This window comes from Leucoraja erinacea, chromosome 30 (genome assembly GCF_028641065.1).
Source record: "Leucoraja erinacea ecotype New England chromosome 30, Leri_hhj_1, whole genome shotgun sequence".
In the NCBI taxonomy this organism is placed as follows: domain Eukaryota; kingdom Metazoa; phylum Chordata; class Chondrichthyes; order Rajiformes; family Rajidae; genus Leucoraja; species Leucoraja erinaceus.
The window spans coordinates 8,319,165-8,341,817 of record NC_073406.1 but is presented as its reverse complement, the minus strand read 5'-3'; the positions used below and the strand labels follow the sequence as shown (position 1 = coordinate 8,341,817).

The 22,653-nt window shown below is 42.2% G+C and overlaps 2 protein-coding genes across 5 annotated transcripts in view; one reads left to right on the top strand and one right to left on the bottom strand.

Moving 5' to 3' along the window:
• Positions 1-3,699, top strand: part of si:ch211-251b21.1 (uncharacterized protein LOC571720 homolog) — a 28,526-nt gene extending 24,827 nt beyond the window's left edge. The window contains exons 10-11 of the mRNA XM_055659365.1: positions 804-1,051; positions 3,149-3,699. Of these exons, the coding sequence (XP_055515340.1) occupies positions 804-1,051; positions 3,149-3,232 (332 nt within the window). The 3' untranslated portion in view covers positions 3,233-3,699. The remainder of the gene's footprint in view (positions 1-803; positions 1,052-3,148) is intronic.
• Positions 3,700-11,216: 7,517 nt separating this feature from the next.
• The window catches only part of pank4 (pantothenate kinase 4 (inactive)), a 33,004-nt gene continuing 21,567 nt past the window's right edge, over positions 11,217-22,653 (bottom strand). For 2 of the 4 annotated variants that reach the window (XM_055659362.1, XM_055659363.1), the window contains exons 13-19: positions 20,761-20,912; positions 20,480-20,535; positions 19,818-19,867; positions 17,871-17,975; positions 15,789-15,889; positions 13,906-13,974; positions 11,217-11,682 (exon numbers count right to left, since the gene is read on the bottom strand). In XM_055659362.1, the coding sequence (XP_055515337.1) occupies positions 11,469-11,682; positions 13,906-13,974; positions 15,789-15,889; positions 17,871-17,975; positions 19,818-19,867; positions 20,480-20,535; positions 20,761-20,912 (747 nt within the window). In that variant the 3' untranslated portion in view covers positions 11,217-11,468. Of the gene's footprint in view, positions 11,683-13,905; positions 13,975-15,754; positions 15,890-17,870; positions 17,976-19,817; positions 19,868-20,479; positions 20,536-20,760; positions 20,913-22,653 lie in introns of those variants that run through there. The other 2 variants (XM_055659364.1, XR_008725871.1) reach the window with 2 other exon arrangements.

The window sequence follows — 22,653 nt, the reverse complement described above, 5'->3', positions numbered from 1 at the left end:
GGGGGACACAATTTCCAGGTGGTTCTCCGACGACATCACAAGGCCATGAACGCGCTTCCCACTCAACGTTCCGTACCTCACCTCCAATCTCATATTTTAGTTTTGGAGATACAGCGCAGAAACAGACCCTTCGGCCCACCGTGTCCGCACAGATCAGCGATCCCCGCACATTAACACTATCCTACGCACACTAGGAACAATTTACACTTATACCAAGCCAATTAACTTACAAACCTGAAGAAGGGTTTCGACCCGAGACGTTGCCTATTTCCTTCGCTCCATAGATGCTGACGCACCCGCTGAGTTTCTCCATCATTTTTGTCTACCTTCGATTTTCCAGCATCTGCAGTTCCTTCTTAAACCTACAAGCCTGTTTGTCTTTGGAATGTGGGGGGGGGGAAACCGAAGATATCGGAGAAAACCCAGGAGAACGTACAAACTCCGTACAGAGAGCACCCGTAGTCAGGATCAAACCCTGGTCTCCGGTGCTGCAAGCGCTGTATGGCAGAAACCTTACTGCTGCGCCACCTGTCTTATGTAGGAAGGAACTGCAGATGTTAGTTTAATTCGAACATAGACACAAAAAGCTGGAGTAACTCTCAACTGGTCGAGACCCTGCTTGAGTCTAAAGAAGGGTCTCAACCCGAAACGTCACGTATTCCTTTTCTCAAGGGATGCTGCCTGACCCGTTGAATTACTCCAGCTTTTTGTGTCTATTGTCATGTTTTCTCATGTTTAGTTGACATTAATGATAAACTTTGCTTGAGTGATATATAAGGTATTTGTTCTGTTTGTGGTCCAAGGTGATCCACTCAAATATAATATGAGTCTTGTCATATTGGAACTGGAAGAGTCTGGACATTTGAATCAACTGAGGGCCAAGTGGTGGAGATCATCTTGCAGCAATGAAGATAGCTCAAATCAATGGAGTCCAGTGAAACTAAACGAGATTGGTGGCGCCTTACTCCTTCTAGCGATTGGACTGTCTTTGGCCTTGATCATCGCTGGCATTGAATTGGCCATCAAATCAAGAAAAAAGGCTGATCAAGACGTATGTATTTTCATCATTTCTCCTCGCTCCGGAAACCTTTTTCCTAATGTCACAACGTTGTGTATCACTTCAATCAAAGCTCCAACCTCCTGTTCCGTCCATGCCCCTTACCCCAGCTGCAGAGAGGTTCTGAAATAATCTATTCTCCACACAGCTATGCTTGAAAAATCAACCTGATTTGTATCCAACACACACTCAACACTCTCCCTTCCCACCCTCACAACCCATGTGGGCACTTGCGAACATCACTATGCACTCTTTCATATGATGTGCTCTTTGCCACCTTCATTTTTCACCGAGGTAAAACACTCCCGAATGCACTCACTTTCACAAGAGATCTCTGGAAGGAACAACCAAATCTCACCACAGCTGTGACTATGACTGGTTCCATACAACATTTTATTTGCTTTTCCTTGTGTTCCCTTCAACACAAACAATTGTTTGCCCACATAAGGAACTTCCATGTTCTCATTACCGGGGAGAAAGCATTGAGAAAGATGATATGGCTGGACGTGTGTTGTTAAATAGGATCAATGAAGCTACAAATACATAGAATTTAAACGGCATAATTCTGTTCTGTGGCTCATTCCCTGTAGAAATGCGTGAACTTGGAGTGACCATGTATACGTAACAATTATAATTTTGAAGCTATCGGACAAATAAAAGGGATTTTTTGAGGGAGAGGACTTATTTCTGCATTTAATTTCATGGGTTGTGGTTGGGAGACCTGGTTATTGGGCTTCCATCAAAACACCACCTGAACCTCCCCTTGCCTTTACCATGCCTTTATTTTATATAACTACTCAAATACTTGGCTTCAACACTCCAAAACCTTGAAGGTCATCCAAATCTCTACATCCCACGCCCTAGTTTGCACCAACCACCACTTACCCATGGACTTTTGCTAACGTAATCTAGCTTCTGGTTAAGTAATCTCTTGTTTCTTAAAATGATACCAATGTTCCAGTCCTCCATTGTCTTACTGTTCACAATCTCCTTGGGTTCAGATATTAGTGGGACTCCATCTCCAGCCCGCATTTAAAGGTACCAACACTGCTACGCCATCCTGACGATCCTGGAGGCCAGCGGCATTTGTTCCTCCTCTAACATACTCCTTAACAGCTTAGATGTGATTTTGTGCATCTGCCCTCGGATTGCCAACATTTAGTGTTCAGTACGAATTTCAGTGAAATGGGCCATTATGCTCTGCCAAAGGCACTACATAAATGAAAGGTGTTATTGTTGAATGATGGCGACTTTCACACACAACTGCTTCTGTCTTTAATTGTGTTGAAGCAAACCAGGTCAGAATTATTGTTTAAGAAGGATCGTCAGATGCTGGAAAATCAAAGGTAGACAAAAATGCTGGGGAAACTCAGCGGGTGAGGCAGCATCTATGGAGCGAAGGAATAGAAGGGTTTCGTCCCGAAACTTTGCCCATTTCCTTCGCTCCATAGATGCTGCCTCACCCGCTGAATTTCTCCAGCATTTTTTGTCTACCAGGTTAGAATTATCGTATCTTTGTTTTAATCTAGATTCTTCATGGTCATAAAATCAAGTTGCAGGTTGGACTTGAATAACTACCTTGATCTCCACTCTGTCCTGGGGGGGGGGAAGATGGCACAATGGTCCATTTGATGTGGAGTTGGGTGTACGGAGGGGTGGGAAGAGCCTGAAAGAGCTTGATATTTTATACAGGTGGATATGAGCTGCACGCCAAACTCATCCCACACCTTTCCCAAAATTGTGAACCAAAGTAAAGGAAATCAGGGCAGAACAAATGGAGAAAAATGGAGATGATGCAAAGGAAGAAAATGTTTTTTTTAATAAACTTCCCAAAAGGAACTTTGATGTCAGCTCAGGGTTCTGGTAAGGCGAGGTCGAAAGTCTGGCTTATGCTCCTGACTGGAGTCACAGAGAAATAAACATTTGTAGGACTCACGAAGAATTTTCCCGCACTGTACAATAAATGGGATACATTCCCAAGTTGGCTTGAAGCCTGCACTGCAGCATTCACATCTTGAAAGGTGTTAAAAGTGTGGCCGTTGTCAGGATTAATGTTCTTATTGTTTCCTTTGTCATCCTTTTCATTTACAGAAATCATGCTGCAATGTTTTCACTGAAGAAATTAATCTTCGATTTAAAGAGAGAAATGAGGTCAATAAAAAGACCAAGGCCTGAAGACTTCACCGTGGAAGACAAAAGTTGAATTTAATGATATACACAATTTTCTTCTGCTAATGTTAACCTGTAAAATTACAGCATGTAGCTGAACTCCAAACATTATGGAGACAATTATTTCATGTAACAATCCTGGTCAGGGCATTATAGGAAGGATCGGATTCTACTGCAGAAAAGATTCAGAAAGAGAGTTTGGATAATTTACTATTGTTTTCTTTTAAAAGGAAGAGGGCAAAGGATGCTTTATTTGAGGCGAGTAAAATAACGAGGGGCCTGAGAATAAATAAGATGAACCCATTCTCCTTAGCAGAAGGGTCGTAAAACATGGGGCAGAGTTATTGGTCAAAGGAATGGAGACAGAAGATGAGGAAAAACATTTATCCAGGGCATGTCAAAACACTTCTTTTTGTGTCATAAATCTTCTGTAATACAAAGCACTATAATAAATAAACAGTGATTAATTGTCACCAATTTTGTAAATTATATATTAAAAAAACATTTCTGAAAGAGATTAATTTTTCAGGTAAGATTATATTATGGCAGAAAATCCTATAAAGTGCTTCAATTTTAACACTGCAAAACAAATAATGCTGGTGGGGTCCATGGCAGGCGAGAAACCCATTCTTCCTGGCTACCAGACATAACGCCATAAGTGATAACAGAATTAGGCCATTCGGCCCATCAAGTAAACACCACCATTCAATCCTGGCTGATCTATCTCTCCCTCCTAACCCTATTCTCCTGCCTTCTCCCTGTAACCCCTGACACGCGTACTAATCAAGAATCTATCTCGGCCTTAAAAATATCCGTTGACTTGGCCTCCAGAGCCTTCTGTGGCAAAGAATTTCACAGATTCACCAACCTCTGACTAAAGAAATTCTTCCTTGTCTCCTTCCAAAAGAATGTCCTTTAATTTTGAGGCTATAACCTCTGGTCCTAGACTCTCCCACTAGTGGAAACATCCTCTCCACATCCACTCTATCCAAGCCTTTCACTTTCACTTGCATGCAGCTCAACCAAGTTCCACAAACCATTGCAATTACATGGACTCTTCACTCTGCAATGTACCACGTTTAAGGAATGTAATACAGTTAAGGAGTTTGGTTATCTTACAAGCCACATGCACCACTGTCCCAAGTTATAATTTAGTTATTACAGCCTTCTATTCTGACTGTGTGTTATATGGAAATAAAAGATGTCCATGGAAACAGGTGGACGCATTCAGGTCTGCTCACATGATCCAGCGCCTGTGAAATTGCTGAATAAGACCTTCAACATGGCGCAGGGGTAGAGTTGCTGCCTTACAGTGCCAGATACCTGGGTTCGATCCTGACTACGGGTGCTGTCTGTACAGAGTTTGTACTTTCTCCCCGTGACCGTGTGGGTTTTCTCCGAGATCTTCCGGTTCCTCCCACACGCCAGAGGTTTGTAGGTTAATTTGGCTTTGGTAAAAATTGTAAATTGTCCCCAGTCAGTAGGAATGTAGTAATGCTAACTGGTCGGGGTGGACTCGGTGGGTCGAAGGGCCTGTTTCCGCGCTAAACTAAAGCCATGGAAAGCTACATTTGAGTTACCTTCAAAACATGGTCAATAGAAGCTAGCCTTTTTTTTTTAAAAGGTGCTAAATGTTCAATTTTAAATATTGGAAAAATGTAAAGAAATCTGCTGCAAATAATTACTCAAACACTGGAAAAAAGCAGGTAAAATATCTGAAATTCTAATAGGGACCATTTGCCTGGGGAGGATTCTAATCCCCACCCCACCCTCGCCCACTCTAAAAGGAGGAATTAATGGTGCTAATCCCCTATAAATATGTTGGGTGTAGAACAGGTTCTACAATACACAACCAGAATTTATTGGCAATACAATTGAGGTGGAACTGACAACTGGCAAAACCTAGGTTTTTGTCATCTCATCAGAACACTTGAAATGTTATCCACTTGGAAAAACATGTGCCTGAATGTTCTCCACAGATACTGCCTGACCAGTACTTTGTGCACTTAGTCCCCATTGCCAGCAGTGAAAGCAATTGAAACAGTTCTGCAACCCGCAGGGCCTGACATTGGATATTACACCAGAATGTTAGTACCACAGCTTGGGAATACACTGATCTATGTAATCATGCTTTTCTCACCTCACCACCACATCTCCCATCGTCACGTTAAGTAGTTTCTACCCCCCTGGCACCAACTGCATTTAGACTGCAGAACTCAATTGCAAATATCCTCAGCAGCCTAAGTTCAAGCAGTGTAAATTTACTTCCTACCTGTCCCTGCCTTTTTTTTTCTGTTGACTCTTATACTTTAAAGCGAGTTCTCAGCCCCTGGACAGTGTTTGCTTGAGGCTTGGTGTCCACCTTCCATTGCAAATCTCTGGTGAAGCACATCAATAAAGATGTCTGAAAGAGGTCAACGTTCTTCAGTTTCATTCTATTCCTTTTAAAATTGTGCATGCCTTTGGTAATCATTGTCTTTAACTTGTAATGTACTCTGTAATAACATAGGTCTCATGCTAATGCTGATTTTAGACTAATCTGGTACTCCAATGCAGAATGGTTTTGCAAAGTGAAGCTTTCATTAAATCAATTTAATATAACATTCAGTTAGCTTTATGTTAATACTCATGATAGCCTTGCATTTGGCAGTATGAATAATTCAATAAAATGATTTAATATCAACAAGATTGATGCAGTTCGGGGTATGTTTTAAATGCTGCATTTCCAGGTCAGAAGGTGAAACTTAACATGAGATAATCCCCTGTAGTAAATAGCTGAATGTCTGAGGGTTCTTTTGGTAAATGACATAGCAACATTTCGCTGCCCAACTTTAATTATCCAATAAATTATCATGAGCACCATAGTGGGTGGCTGCAGACATTTTGGTCAAGATAACCCCATCATTTTGTTGTGAAGGGAATTCATGGCATTAGACTTAGCAATGAAGAAAACAACACTATATTTGTAAGTTGAGAGGTTGTGCCTTGGAGGGAGATCTGCAAGTGTTCGTGTGCATTTGTGACCCTGGTCTTTTTTTGGTGGCGGAGGTCACCGGTTTTGAATGTGCCGTTAAAGCAACTTTAGCTGTAGCCGCAGTGCATTGGGCAGATGTTTCTCACAGTGCAACAATTTGTTTCAAGAAAAAACAAGTAATCGATCAAGAGAATGCTAAAGCGAAAATTAACAAAATCAACTTGTACATAATGGGAATCAAAATAAACCCCAGGTGCCGGAAATCAGAGCATAGAAAATACTCGACACTCTTGGGACAGGCAGCATCTGTGCAAAGAGAACCAGAGTTAAAACCTTGTTTTCAATTAACATGACAGTTGACCAAACTCCTTTCTAGCTGAAATAACAATCTCTTCTGGAGTAAACCTATACTGATGAAAACCAAGCAAAATAGCAATAATTTCAATACAAATTGTAATGTACATATTAAGATACACTGCTCCATCAAACCTGTTCTACATCAGTGTAACATATTAAATGTGCTATAGCAATAAAGTGACTTGATTAACACCCTGATCACCATGATATTCTACACAGGCCAAACCAAAGGAGGAAAAAACAGGGCACGTGCCAAGTATATCATTTTTTTCATATCAAGGCATAAACAAAAATCACAGTACTAAATATTCCTTCCAAAATAATCTGTATTTAATTTATACACATGGTGTTACCTGGTTGATCACATAAAATACAGTAAGGTTGTTCTCTTTCCCAGCCTGTTCCCTTGGTTGAATATGTCCTGTAGACGGCATATCCGGTGCTAGTGCAGTGCAATCAGGCCATGAGGGTCAGGTTGGACTCTTGTTATGTATATAAAATCTCTCTATAAATAGGAACTGCTATTGTAACAGAATGTAAGCAATGTGGTTGCCCTGAGGTCTGCAGTCTCTAATTGGAAGGATTAACTGTGCCGTGCATTACGATTTTCTGTCCATATTACTGCAACAAACCGTAGCTCTTCTTGCAGACAATTCACATCGATGGCACATTGTGAATATACTATCTCTTGCCTGGCACATTAATAAAAAAACAGCTGTAGGCTACTGTATTGGAATCTGGTCTCAATTACTTTTCAATTAATGTTGCATAATGTGCCTCTCCAATCCCACCACAGGAAGCAATCTGTTTATGAAGCATTCTTTTCACCTCAAGCCATTGCATCTGAAGGAGAGTTTCAGCAAGGGAGCAGGGTACAGTAACGAGTATTATTTGTGCCATTTCTTATGAAGACAAATTGGGCTAACTCAGCAGAGTTTGGGCTGACTGGCCATTCTATTCGGTCACGTTAACTTTTAAGAACTTTAAAAATTGTACATATAACCGTGCCCATGGTTATAAACTGAAACTTGTACAAGATCCACGAGGTTCAGCTGTACTATTACTAGTTGAAAAGGAAGCAAGATTTTATAGATGGCAAACATATAATTGAATGGTCCATACCCAATATCCACTGTAGGTGGGTGCTGAGCTGGGAAAGCAGTACTAGAGATTTTCACAGCAGAAAATCATGGGTTCAATCCCCAATATCAGCTTCAACACGCAACTTTGCTGGCACAATTCTGAAAGAATGCTGCATATGCAAGGGTGTCTTCTTTGAGGGTTTAAACCAAAGCCTCAACAACAACTCTCAATGAATACAAATGTCACCACAGTACTATTGCAAGACTATGGGTTTTACTCAATATTCCTTTCCCAGCAAACAATTATCCAGCCAGTTACTCATTCAAATGCCAACCGTGTGACCACACCACGTGCGTATTGGCAATTGTTCAAGATGATTCTTCTGAGGCACTTTAGCAAGTCCTAAGAAAATAAAGAACAAATTTGAAACTTTTGCAAAGGCTAAGAAAGATTTATTTTATTCAGAACTTTGGTCCAATAGATGTTTGGCCAATTGTCCAATCAGAAAGACTCTCCCTTCACAAGCTTCTCAACTGAGTCCTATTCCCATGACCCAAGTTTCTTGGTTTTTGAAGTTACCTTTTGCCACTTGGAACCCAAGTAGCCACACTCAAGAGTCAACTGCAATGCAATTTCCTAAGCAACAAATGTCACCAAACCTAATCCTGAAACTTTCAGTTGATCCAGTGTTTCTATTTTGGGGAAAGAATTACCAATTTTTTTTATGGTGAAAATTTGAAGGGGTGCTGTTCATGCATCTTTTCCATACTATTAATCATATCAGATACTATTCTGCGCAGCATGTCACTTCCTGAGGACACCCGCTTGCTTCAGCAAGGGAGATCAAAGCAATAGCTAGTAGGGGCTTAAAAAGAGCAAGTGAATCTTGGCACCACCATTTCAGCAATTGAATAGAAGGCACTTTAGGATTGGGGTTTTAATGACAAACAGAGCAAAACTATACCAGACTCTCAAGGAAAGTTATTTCAACTGCAAAAGACTTTTAAAGACATTGCATATTACATGCATAAACCCAGTATGATCACCAGGCTTAGTTGTAAAGTAACAGTGGTGCATAGGTAGTGTTGCTTCCAGGTTCAATCCTGACCTCCAGTGCTGCCTCTGTGGAGTTTGCATGTCCTACATGCAACCACTTGGGCTCCCCTGCCTGCTCAGGTTGCCTCTTACATTTCAAAAACGTGCAAGTTAATAAGTTAATTGGCCGTTGTAAATTGCCCCTGGTGTTGGTAGGTGGATGGTAATGGAGTTCAGGTGATGTTGATGGCCATGTGAATGAGAATAGATCACAGAAAAATAAGCAGAGGAATGGGATTTCGCTAAGAGCCAGCATAAATTCCAACTAAATGGACTCCCTCAAAGTCGTAAGGAAATTATTCAAACCTCTCCATTTGGGCTACATTGAGGATTATTATATCCAAAGTACATTGGTAAATCAGATTGCTTGTCCGAATACCTAAGAATACTCAGGGACTCTTGTTTGAACACAAGCCTAGACTGCAAATGTTGACAGACTCCTTTAACTCTAAGCTAATTAAATTCCAACCCCGCCACCCCCATTATAATCGGCCTACAATTTATCTGACCGTAAATTCTTCATTGAAATATCAGGACCTCTTTGAAGCTTTACAGCTTCATGAGAAAACACCATATAAACATTCTACTATCTTGGCTGAACCTTCTCTCATTGCTCTGCCATCCTATTACCAGGTCCACACACACACACACACACACACACACACAAAGTAGAATTCTTGAACAGAAGGAATGGGTGACGTTTTGGGTCGAGACTTCTTCAGACTGAGATTCAGGGGAGAAGGAGATCGAGATAAGGCAGGGTAAAGTGTGAAAACACAGATCAAAGGGTACGACGATCAAGGAAATGTAGAATGGTATATTGTTAGCAGAGGGGAAAGTGACACCAATCCACACAATCAGTAATATTTAATCAGGAGGAAAATGAAACTAGTTGGAGAACTAATCCCTCCCCCCTGACTCTCAAGTCTGAAGAAAGGTCTCAACCCGAAACTTTACCCATTCCTTCTCTCCAGCGATGCTGCCTGTCCCGCTGAGTTACTCCTGCATTTAATGTCCATCTTCGGTGTAAACCGGCATCTGCAGTTCCTTCCTATTAACAGAATCTTTGCACCAAGCATTGCTTGCAATGAATTATAACGGGCAAAATTGTATGCAACACTTGCTGCCTGACAAAACCTTTGTTTACATGCCATCACACGGACAATAGGGCGAATCAATTCACGCCACACTGGTTTTTTTGTCAGGTAGAAGGTCATTCATGAAATAAGGCCTCAGGATTGCTGATGCACAGTGCAGGTTACAACAAATTATAGTGTATCCTTTGAATTACTGTTTGTAGATATTAGTTGCTTCAGATTGCAGACTTTGCCTGTGGCGCTCATGGAAATGGTACTGTGTAGGTGTGAACAGCCCATCAGTGCATATCTTTCTTGCAAGAACTGAGAGGTTACGAGCCCAATCCAAGCCCAGAAATACATTTCAAAGTCTCGGATGCCTCTCTAGCACTGTGCAAAGTGATGGAGGCTGCAGAAGATGCCATCTTTAGAGGAAAATGTAAACTCGAGAATGTAAAAGCCGATGTGGAATAATTACAGGGGGTGTGATGGGACAGTATTTTTGTTTGGTTTTTGGACACTACCCCATTGCTGTTTGAGGGGCCCTTGTAGAGTATTAATTGGCTGAAGCATTTCCCATATCACAAAGATTTAAATAACACCTCATTGATTTTAACTTATTTTGGACTATCCCCAAGTTTCTGTAAAAGCACAAGATTGCATTCTTTCATCTGGCAAGGAAACAGAATACATGACAGACTTGAAATGCCTATATCCAGAGAGCAGAAGTTTACAATAAGGAGCAGGAGGCTTAGAGGGACACGAGGAGGTCTTTATTACTGAGAGTGGTTGGAATTTGTAATTGAGTGCCTGAGAGTGTTTTAGAGGCAGATGCCCTCACAATATTTAAGTAGTCGCTGGTAAGTGGGGATCGCTGGTCGGTGCGGACTCGGTGGGCGGGAGGACCTGTATCACTAAACTAAACTAAATATTTGAATGGCCAAAGCAGAGAAGGATACAGACTAGGTGCTGATAAATGGGATTAGCACAGATGCGTTCTTTTGGTAGGCATTGCCAGGGTGAGTCAAAGAGTCTTTGTAGGGCGGGGAAAACATCTGCCACAATTCAATGTAAACCTGTTAAGACTCAAAGTGCTCCCCCTTACTAAATCCACCAGACTAATTCACTCCCACTGTACATATTAATACAGTAAACAACTTGCATTGAACACTACTATATTCTTAATTTTAAATTACTTAAATTGTTCTCTTCTGATATAATTCAAGATTTAAAGACATGTATAACTGTTTTACTGAGTGCCAATCACAGGATGTAAATCTGAGCCATGTACCAATTCATCTTAGGGGGACCCAAACCTTAGCATCTGCATTTCACACCATCCATTCTCGATTTCTTCAAGGGAACAGCTGGAGAAAGGGATAGCATTAAACCTGATTGTCTTGAGTGAACAAAAGCAAAACAATATTCATTTCCACAAATACTGTGTCTGTACAATAAATGTTTTCTTAAAACAAGTATATGGTAGCTGTACATATATAATATATATTATTGCTTCTGACACAAAAGCTTTGCAGATCCATATTAACTTTTTTTCCAATCTGCAAATATATAATCACAGAAAATATTACAATACATTCCACGGCCCTCTCAGTGTCAGTGCAACGCCAAGTCCTTCCTCAGCAAGTAGTCCACATTTTCACTTTGGTGCCATCTCATATTTAAAAACTACACTGAAGATGTTTCCACCAAGCCGCTCTGCCAACCAGGCGTTCTTGATGACAGCGAGTTTCAGGCTTTCACAACGTAATGCAGCATAATAATTTGTATGAATAGCTCGGCCCATGCCTTCAATGATCACTAAGTCAGTCTTCCTCTCCCACACCACCGTCGCCAATCCTTTGTCAAGCCGACTAAAAAAAAGAGAAATACAAGAACCATCAGACGCACCCTGCAACATCACTCTCTAACCTTGAAGGCAATTAAGGAAGGGGAGAAACAAAGTGAGAAGTTAGAAAAGCAGTAAGCGAAGTACATCAATGGCCAAAACAAATACAGGTGCAGAGAGGGTCAAAGTACAGAAAAACAGACCAAGACCTTTTAATAGCTCATTCCTTGCTGATCCTTGCGTTAAAAAAATATTTCCTTCCACTTGGGTTCTGTGGGGGCTCATGATGACAAAGTGGGAATTGCCAACTCTTCCACAGATAGATCAGGTAGTAGCTGATGGGGCTGGTGCAATAGATAGCTCCTTTCATGCAAGGCTTCTATCTGTTTCTGATGCACAGCCTCAACGCTCCCAACACTATCCACCGCCATTAGACATAAATAACTGTAAATAACCTGTTCACGAGTAGTGTAAGGAACTGCAGATGCTGGTTTAAACCGAAGTTAGACACAAAAAGCTGGAGTAACTCAGCGGGACAGGCAGCATCTCTGGAGAGAAGGAATGGGTAACATTTCAGGTTGAGACCCTTCGTCATGAATAAGTTCCGTATCATACTACTTTAAGGAATATTCCTTGACGCACAACATAGTTTGTTCAATTCAAGTTTGATTAATCCTATCAATAAAGATTAAAATTACATGATAATTGTGGGTCACTCTTACATACCTTTAATATTTACCATTTACATTTTATCCTATTGAGCAGCAACATCTAGAGGGCAGACAGAATCCCACCTGCTTTCCTATTCCAGTTATTCTTTGCACTGAAACCACTACCACCTCAGTATTCACTGCATCGATGTCACCACTCAGCACCTCACAGATTCCTTCCTTAATTAACAATGTTTTTCACCTATTCCTTTGGACTCTTATATGACGGCATGGTGGTGCAGCGATAGAGTTGCTGATTTACAGCATTTGCAGCGCCGGAGACCCAGCTTCATTCCCGAATAAGGGTGTTGCCTGTTCGGAGTTTGTACGTTCTCCCCGTGACAGCATGGGTTTTCTCCGAGATCTTTGGTTTCCCGCCACATTCCAAAGACGTGCTGGTATGTAGGTAAATTGGCTCGGTATATGTAAAAATTGTTGTGTGGGTGTGTGTGTTAATGTTAATATGCAGGGATCGCAGGTCGGCGCGGACCCAGTGGGCCGAAGGGCTTGTTTCCGCACTGTGTCTCTAAACCCCCTACTAATGAATTCCCAGTCTTGTCATCCTACAACCAAGTAGCTGTTCTAGCAACTAGATCAGATGCAAAAGCAATGTCAGTTTGCTTGTTAGAGGTTCCTGCACACCTCTGCTTTAAATGTCCAACCCCTAATCTTGTAACTACCAGTGGAAGCATCTCAAAAACTACCCATGGCGTTAATGAATGGAGCAGCCTGCTCAGAGGGCAGAATGGCCTCCTTCTGCCACTGTCTCTGGTGCTCTGGCTAATTGTTGGGGAGCTGGGGTGGGGGGGGCACGGTTTCAATTAGCAGTCCACTGAGCTCTGGCTGACAGAGATGTGAAATAAGTGGAAGAATACTAGAAAAATGTTGATGGACATCACACAGACAAACACAGGCTACACTCCTCCTGCCAGATATTGGCAGAACTGATGCCAGATTACTCAGCCCATGGAGCACATGCATAGCAACCGAACAGGACAACACCTCCCCAATGGTTTAGTTGCTACAGGCAACTTAGCAGCAAAGACCGGAACGTTCCAGAACCCTTGCCAGACTTCTGTTGTCAATCAGGACTGCAGTGCGGTCATTATAAGTGGCCAGTAATTATACTTCATGAGGAAGGATGAATAACCACCACTTGAATTTTGAGTTACCCAATCATCCACATGCCTGACAGATGATTCAATGGGTAGATGAAGGAGGAGCGAGAATGAAAAATGTCTTAAAATGTGAATGAGTCTGGCATTGTCAGCATGACGGGATAGGATTCAGACCAAGAAATTGAATTGCAGTTGACCAACTTGACTTTTTCTTGCACTGTTGAACAAAATTAATTTGTACATTCAAGATCTTACAAAACAAAGGAGCTGGAAAATAAAAAGTAACAGGAAAAGGATAAGATGACAGAACGCAATGTAATGTGTCCGCATTTGAAGAAAGAAATGAGGCCCAACAGAGACAAATAAAATTAAATTAAGTTAAATTAAGAAAAAAAGATTGGGCAATTGGGGTAAACGTACCTCAGATCGAGACATGGTGAACTGGAGCCACTCTGAACTAGCAATAATTTATCTTTTTCTAAAGCTGTCCTGTAAAAATTAAAGGGAGCAAAGTTAAATGGTTATCACTTGCAATGTTTCAGACAGACTTGAACGGAATGATTACAAGGCCATGGAAGGATTAGCAACAGCCTCAACAAACAAGATTACAGGAACCAAATCTATATTACTAAAAGTCTATTCTTGACCGGTTTTGGCCATCTGTGCTGCGATTTCCGAGAGAACGCCGCCATCTACGGCCGTCACCTTGCTCAGAGCCCCCCTCCACCGTATGTGTACCAAGGATTTTTCCCGTCGATGAAAAATGACAGAGATATTAATGATTTTACAAAATTCCCCATTCTCTCTGCTGCCCCTGCTGGCGGCAGGGGGGAGGGACTATAAAACCAGGAAGTGGTGTGCCTCAATCACTGTCTGCAAGCTGGAGGAAGGCAGAGGGTCACGTTTCTCTGAGCTGTGAATAACACTGAACACATGTCTACTCAAATGTAAGTGTCCTTCGTGGTTCTAAAACGCTTGCAGAATGTGTCTATTGGTTCTAAAATGTTTGCAAAAAGTGTCTCTTTTGGTTCTACAATGCTTGGAGAATGTGTATTTTTTGGTTCTAAAATGTTTTTTTAGGTTCTCCCCCCCCCTTTCCTCTCCTTCTCCCCCCCCCTTTCCTCTCCTTCTCCCCCCCCCTTTCCTCTCCTCTCCCCCCCCCTCTCCTCCTCCCCCCCCCCCCCTCTTCCCCCCCCCCCCCTCCCCCTCCCCCTTCCCCCCCCTCCCTCCCTCCTCCCCCCCTCCCCTCCCCCCCCACCTCCACCCCTCTCCCCCCCCCCCCCCCCCCTCCTCCTCTCCTCTCCCCCCCTCTCCTCCTCCCTCCTCCCACCCCCCCTCCTCCCCCTCCCCCCTCCCCTCCTCCATCCCCTCCACACACCCCCCTCCACCCTCCACCCCACCTCACCCCCTCACTCTCTCTCTCCCCTCCCTTTCCCCCCTCACCCACCCTCCCTCTTATCCTCCTCTCCACCCCCTATCCCTCTTGCCCCTCTCTCTGTGTCTCTGTCTCTCTCTCTGCCTCTGCCCCTTCTCTCTCTGCCCTCACTCTCTCTACGCCCCCCCCCCTCTAGATGTGACTGGGGGCTATGCGTCAGTAGATAGGGTGGTTATGGGGTAAAAGGAGCAAATTAATAATATTAATATAATATCAAGGGGGTAATTAGCGTGAGTGGGGGGGGGGGGGGGATAGTTAGTGTGTGTGACGCTGCCTCCCCCCCCCCCCCCCCCCCCCACAACCGCACATTGGGGGAACAGACCCAACTGGTCTGCACTTGGTCTAGTAACTATTAAAAATATGGCAGAAAATCATCAGATCCCTGGAGAAAGACCAAGCCCTCATATACAATTTCTTCTGTTGAGAGAAACAGTGTAAAATGTTGTGTGGCTTTTTTTCGCTCAATTAAAGTGGGAATCAATAAGCACAAAGGTCCTGTTCCTAGGTAAATCTTTCACAAGTGAGCTTAGTTGGTTGCCTGTATCAGGAAGTTATTTGATGGAAGAGGGCATCATCATTGGAACTGGCCTTGTCTTCACTCTCTGAGCAAGATCAGTTCCTGAACTAAGACTGGCTAAACTCAAGACGATGCAAGCAGCTTATCTATAGCTATTCCAAGATCCACAGAATCTTACAGCATCAAAGGAAACATTTCAGCCCATAGTCCCACTGTTTCGTTAGCCGTGTAAATTCAATGAAATTCAACAAGAAAACAAAACTGCAAAGTGGTCCATGTTATCAGAATTCTTCTGACAAGTAAGTGGTTTAATTTACCTGAACCAAAGGTGGATGAAGTTCAGTTCCATACCTGATGACTGAATCCATTGCTGCAATCCTCTCCGTAACTATTGTCAACTCACAGCAAGTAACATCATTTAATGCTGGTCCTGAGTTACTGGCTAAAATAACCTGCATTGGAAAACAATAATGTCAGAAAGCTCGGAGTGAAATTAAACAAATCCACTTCCGTGCTGTAAAAGCCGCATGGCAAAATAAGACTCAAATTTCTCCCATTGCATCAAATGCATCTACAGCAATGATCCAGAAGTTCCAGCACATTGTCCAAGCACTGTCACTGCCTATCCACTCTCCATATAGTATTAGTCCCAGCTGCTTGGACTGCTCATAAAGGAGGGAAAATGGATGATAGACAGAGAAAGATGATCAGGCACCAAATTGGCAACATCTACACAAAGTTCTTCTGCACAACAGCTAGCTGGCAAAGTGAAGATGTGGGAAGGGGAGAAGTTGTGAACAAGGTAATCTTTGACACACTTATAACTCAGGAGGTGATGTTTATCATGAATAAATATAGTTTTCAAAATGATTTATTCCTCTCCAACATGTCAACTTACTGTTACTGCAATGTGAAAACCCATCCTACACGTAGCAAAAACACTTGATGAAACTAGCATGGCGAGTGAAATTACATGAGATGTATCTAACTGACATTTCTCCATGTGAAAAGTCTTAAGTGAAACACAGATTTCCTCCAATGTTTGTTGCGAACCATGTCATCCAAGGGAGGAAAAGGAAGATGTATGAACAGCCAGACATCCTATTATTAGCTCTTTCTCCCTCCCAGCCCTTGAATATACAGAGTGTGGAGGGATATAGATTATGTGTTGGCACATAAAGAATTTGTTTTGCCATCATATTCAGCAGACATTGTAGGCCAAAGGCCCTTTCCTATGTTGACTGTTCTATGTTCTAATTTAAAGGGCTCAGCTGGATCTGTACAGATGGATCATGTATGATAGAATTCTACAGCACAGATACAGGCCCTTCAGCCCAGCTTGTCCACGCTCACCAAGATGCCCCATCTTAAAGTAATTGTGTTCTGCACCTCTATTCCACCTAACTTTGCATGGCACACGGATAAAACATCCATATTAATATAGTGTACACATAAAATAGATATGAGCATTTTAATTTATTATTATAGAAGTTCAAACATGGTAAATGCTCTCTGCTTAAACAAATGCAGCAAAGAGCACACAATTACACCATCGCACCAGAACAAAATTTGAAACTAAATTACATTTTTATATCTTTAACATTTGTTCAATTTGTAGCCAAGCCTACAGCAAGAACACTTCAAACTTAGAATAAAACATTAATGGCACCAGGCAGCTGTGCAGTAGCTTCAGTGTGTGAAGCCTATAGTCAATGACCTAAAGCTCACACAGGGTTGGGAGTGGGGAAGGATTAACAGCTGACCTCCTGAGCGACACTAATGAAAGAACATCTCCCTAATAGATGGAAAATAAGTTATCATCCTCCCAATTCTCATCTCTTCTGTACTTCTGCTTTCCTGGAGTCACCATTGAATATCAGGGCACCCTTGAGGCTAATCTGGTCAAACATTCACACATGTAGAGCAGGTTTTAGCTGGTGTTGGAGCAAAAATGGAAAGGCCACGTGAAGTTGATGTTATTTAAGGCTGAGCTCCTGGTGCACGAGCACCAGTTTTGATAAATCACCTGTTACAAAGTAACGGGAGACTTATTTAAGACTGGTACTCGCACACCAGGAGGTCAGCTTTAAGTAACCGCGCGGCCTTTCCATTTTTTCTCCCACAAAACCTCCTACACTGGTACCTTAATTTTTAAGGCCTGTCCTCTCTGCACACTGGTACCCAGTTGTTATTGGATAAGGTTCATTGGTGTGATGCATTTAACTCCCAAGTAGCTCAGTGTATTACCGGCAGTTGTGGGGCCCACTGCCACCAAGTCCAGCACAATGGCTCAGACAGTGAAGCCTCAGCGCTCACAAACAAACAAATTCACTAGTTAAGCAATTTGGGGTAGCACAAGGAATAGAACAAGAGGAGGGGTCGGTAGGTGGTTCATTATTTCACAATGAAATGAAGCAATGTGCGATACCTTACCTCAGTGCCTTTGGACAGCAGCTCCCTGACAAATGGGAAAACTCCAAGAATTATGTCTATCCCACTATTATCTACGAAAAATAAGGCACATTTGTGAGGAGGACCCTGCAAGAGAAAGCCAGTAGCGTTTGGTATTTGATCACTAAGTAAATCTCATCTCAGCTTTTTAATCTCTAATCATTCAATTGGTCATGTCTTGAAGAAATGTGCTGAATTTCTTGCAGAGTCTGTTTTCATAAAACAGAACTATCCAGAGAACTTAATGGCATTGCGAATAGTTATTACTGACATATGATAGGAATAGAATAGAACTACGAACATCAGATTGATATATATATATTCTGGATATAAAAACTTCTACCTCCCCATTAGATTGAAATTGCTGCAATTGGTTTTCCAGGTGCTTTGTTCACAATCGCTTAGAAGCAAAATGTCAATTGAAAACAATTTTAAAGAGAAAACTAGAAAGAAACATTAGCTTTCTGCACACATTTTCTAACACATTTATCCCGAATAAGGCACTTACAGAACTCAGTATTCAACAGCTTCAATCTTACTAGCAGCATAGACAAGGAAGGCAAGCTCCTGTGAGAGCCGTCATTTGAGAGGGGCTGTCTCAAAATCACAGTGTAGGCTTTGGGGAACTTTGGGCTTTGGTGTGGAGGACAAGCCGAATTAGGCAAGATAAGGTCCTTCCTTTCTTGATCTCATCGTCTCCTTCACAGGCGATAGATTATCGATTGACATCTATTACAAACCCACCGACTCCCACAACTATCTCGACTACACTTCTTCCCACCCAGCTTCCTGCAAAGACTCTATCCCCTTCTCCCAATTCCTTCATCTACGACGCATCTGCGCCCAAGATGAGGTGTTCCTTACCCGGACATCAGAGGTGTCCTCATTCTTTAGGGAACATGGGTTCCCCTCTTCCATCATAGATAAGATCCTCACACGTGTCTCCTCGGTACCCCGCAGCTCCGCCCTTGTTCCCCCTCCCCTAGTCGCAATAGGGACAGAGTCCCCCTAGTCCTTACCTTTCATCCCATTAGCCGTCGCATACAAAACATAATCCTCCGACATTTTCGACACATCCAACGGGATCACATCTAGTGGCATCTTCCCATCTTCACCCCTTTCCGCCTTCTTCAGAGACTGTTTCCACCACATCTCCCTGGTTAACACATCCCTTCCCACCCAATCCACACCCTCCCCAGGTACCTTCTCATGCAACTGCAGGAGATGCAACACCTGCCCCTATACCTCCTCCCTCAACTCTGCCCAGGGACCCCGACAGTCCTTTCAGGTTTGACAGAATTTTCATTTGCATCTCCCCCAACCTCATCTACTGTATCCGTTGTTCAAGATGTGGACTCTTATGTATCGGCAGGACCAAACGTAGACTGGGCAATCGTTTTGCTGAACACCTTCACTCAACCTGCCTGGACCTACCTGATCTCCCGGTTGCTAAACACTCTAATTCCCCTTTCCATTTTCACACACTGTCCTAGGCGTCCTCCTTTGTCAGAGTGAAGCTAAACGCAAAATGGAGGAACAGCATCTTTTATTTCGCTTTGGCAGCTTTCAATTGACTTTCAGTCTGAAGAAGGGTCTCGACCCAAACGTCACCCATTACTTCTCTCCAGATGCTGCCTATCCCGCTGAGTTACTCCAGCATTTTGTATCTACCTTGGATAAATATTTATCAGATGATGAGATCCAATAATACTATTTTACAAATTTGTTTCATGTATACAGCTATGGCATCATATGATTCCACACAACCAACAAATCACTTTTAAGGAACCATCTTGTGGCTCACTCCCACGTTTTACACCCATATCTAAAATTAAAGCTTTGACCACTATTTCTCAGATCATCCTGGTGGAATAACCTGACCTGCAAACAGTGCAAATGCAAACAGTGGCCATGCATGAAAATTCCTACCTTAAGTCGCTCGATCCAGTCATTATATGCATCGACCAGCCAAGGGCGTGCTGAGAAATACAAAAGCATGCAAGAGTTAATCATTCACACCAAATCCATCAGGGATGGACTCTGACAAAGTCTGAAACCCTCGGAGAAGAAACATTTCAGTATTAGACCAATACTGTGTCTATGCTGGGACACGTCAATATCTGACTCAGTAACAAAAAGTAATATTGTCACTGCCATGTGCAGACAACAGGACATGCGAGTGCAGAAAATGTTAACGATTCAAACAAACATGTAGAGGCTTCAGAGTTCAGGAGATATTCTTGAAGCATTAATCTGACATCGCACTCTCTTTTTGTTTGCTGCATTTTTGATGCGGTTGTGGTCCTTTGATTTTGAAGTGAATTAGTTGGTGCAAAATCTTCCATCTTATCAGATCTGTCTTCTTTCCTGGATTATGTAGTGAGCACAATAATGAACCACTATCGCTGAAAGTATCATATCCGAGCATGTTGCACCAGGGTCAGGGTTTGGGGAGAGGGGAATTGTGTACCGCTGTTGATGTGGAATATTTAATATTAAGTTATAGCACCAACTGGGAATTGTCCTTCTTATTGTAGAGTTGAATTACTTTAAATTCTTACGACGACACAAGACGCAACACGGCTCCTTACCTTGCAGTCGTTTCATCGCTTCTTCAAAACCAAACGCTGAATTTGTTTCAAGAACACTAAATGTGACAACAGAAAGACATGATCAAAGACAGGCAGGTCCAGGACGTTGCAAAGGATACTGAAATAAGCTCACTTTGCTAAATGTTATTACAACAGTTAAACCGTGTTTCAAAAACCAGTTGCCCCTTTAGTCTGTAAATGCACTATTTTCCCCTGAGATTTCACCAACCCAGCAAGATATCATAGTATTAAACAGTTTATTGAGTTTCTGTCAAACTTACTCTGAAACAGCTTTGGCTCCCCAGTCAAAGACATTTCCTGCTAAGAGACCTTTCACTAATGCAAACTGGCGCTCCTCCATGCTCAGGGAGTCCAAGTTCTCCACCACCTTCTGAAAGTGTTTCAATGCAACGTCATTTTCCCTTTGCTTCACCTGGAAAACAGTGAATGCACAAGGCTCCAGTCAAATTTCAGAAAATGACAAAAAACTAACACATGAATGTTATACATGGATCACAAACTGATGCTCATCTTCTAATGTCGTGCAAGTAACCAAAGTGGGGTATAAATGTCTGTTGCAATTTCAGGGTTGTTTATACTCTGTGCAACAGACCATGTGCCACAGACTAGTCTCGACAAACTTAGGTTCAAGTTCGAGTTCAAGTTTGCGTTTATTGTCACTTAACCAATTAATGTACAGTGAAATTTGCAACCAAATGTCCATCTGCACACAACATAATACTGATTGCATTGACTCACATGTGCAAAAATTAACCGAATGCTACAATTAGCATAAGCTCCTGGGCGTGAAAAGAAATACACAAAAGAGGTTCAGCAGGTTGTGGAATGAGATTTGGGCAACAGTACACAGGTCAGATTTCTTAAAAGGATAAATGAATCTATCATATAAAATATAATGCATTCACATTTAACTTACCCCTCCTAAAATACAATATCCCCTGGCTGAGGAATCACTGGCACAATTTCAGAATAAATGGCACTCAATTTAGAACCGATACAAGGATAAATTTCTCCAAGTCAAGTCAAGTCAAGTTTATTCGTCACATACACATACGAAATGTGCAGTGAAATTCAGGGGATGGCGAATCCTCGGGCTTGTCTATCCAGGAGGGTGGTAGAGGCTCAGTCACTGCATTCAGTCAATTTAGATCAATAGATTTCTGAACATTAAAGGGAATAATACTGGAAAATGGAGCTGAGATTGATCAGCTATGATCATAATGACTGTTGCTGCAGCCCCAAGGGCCAGATGATCTATTGCTCCCATTTCTTATGTTCTTATTACAGGGTCTCAACACTATTAATCTGCTAGTAATGCCAACCCCAGACTAATATAAGCATTGCAAAATTTATGGGGAAAATCTTTCTCTACTACATACAGATGTTTACCCCAACACTGGTGAAATCTTAAAGATACAAAGTTCCTTTCATTGCACCTTTTCTGATCCCAAGAGGTCCCAGAACAATACATGATTAATATATAAAACATAGAACAATACAGCACAGGAACAGGCCCTTCGGCCCACAATGTTTGCGCCGAACATGATGCCAAGTTAAACTGATCTCATCTGCCTGCACATGAACCATATCCGTATATTTCCTGCATTTCCATGTGCCTATCTAAAAGCCTCTTAAATGCCATCATGGTATCTGCCTCCGCCATCACTCCTGCTAATGCGTTCCAGATCCACCACTGTGTAAAAAACATGTTCTGCACATCTCCATTAAACTTTCCCCCTCTCACCTTACCTCCATGCTCTTTAGTGTTGGACAGATCCACCCTGGGAAAAGGGTTCTGACAGCCTACCCTATCTATCTATGCCACTCTGAAATACTTGTGAAATACTTGTGAAATTAATCACTGGTAGGAGACACAGCAGCCAATGTGTACTCAGCCCTTAAACATAGCAATGCGTCGTTGACCTGAAATTCTGTTTTTATAGCAAGAAGATAAATTACTCAATAATCTATTTCACCAATGATGCTTAATGAGTAAATCTGGGCCAGGACACAAGGAGAAGATACCTGCTTGTTGTCAAGCTGGTTCATAAGATCTTTTTTGACTGTGAGGGGCAAGTAGAACCTTAATTTATCATCTGCTAGATACTACTCGTTCAGCATTGTATTAAAGCATCAAGTCCCTGGAGCAGGAA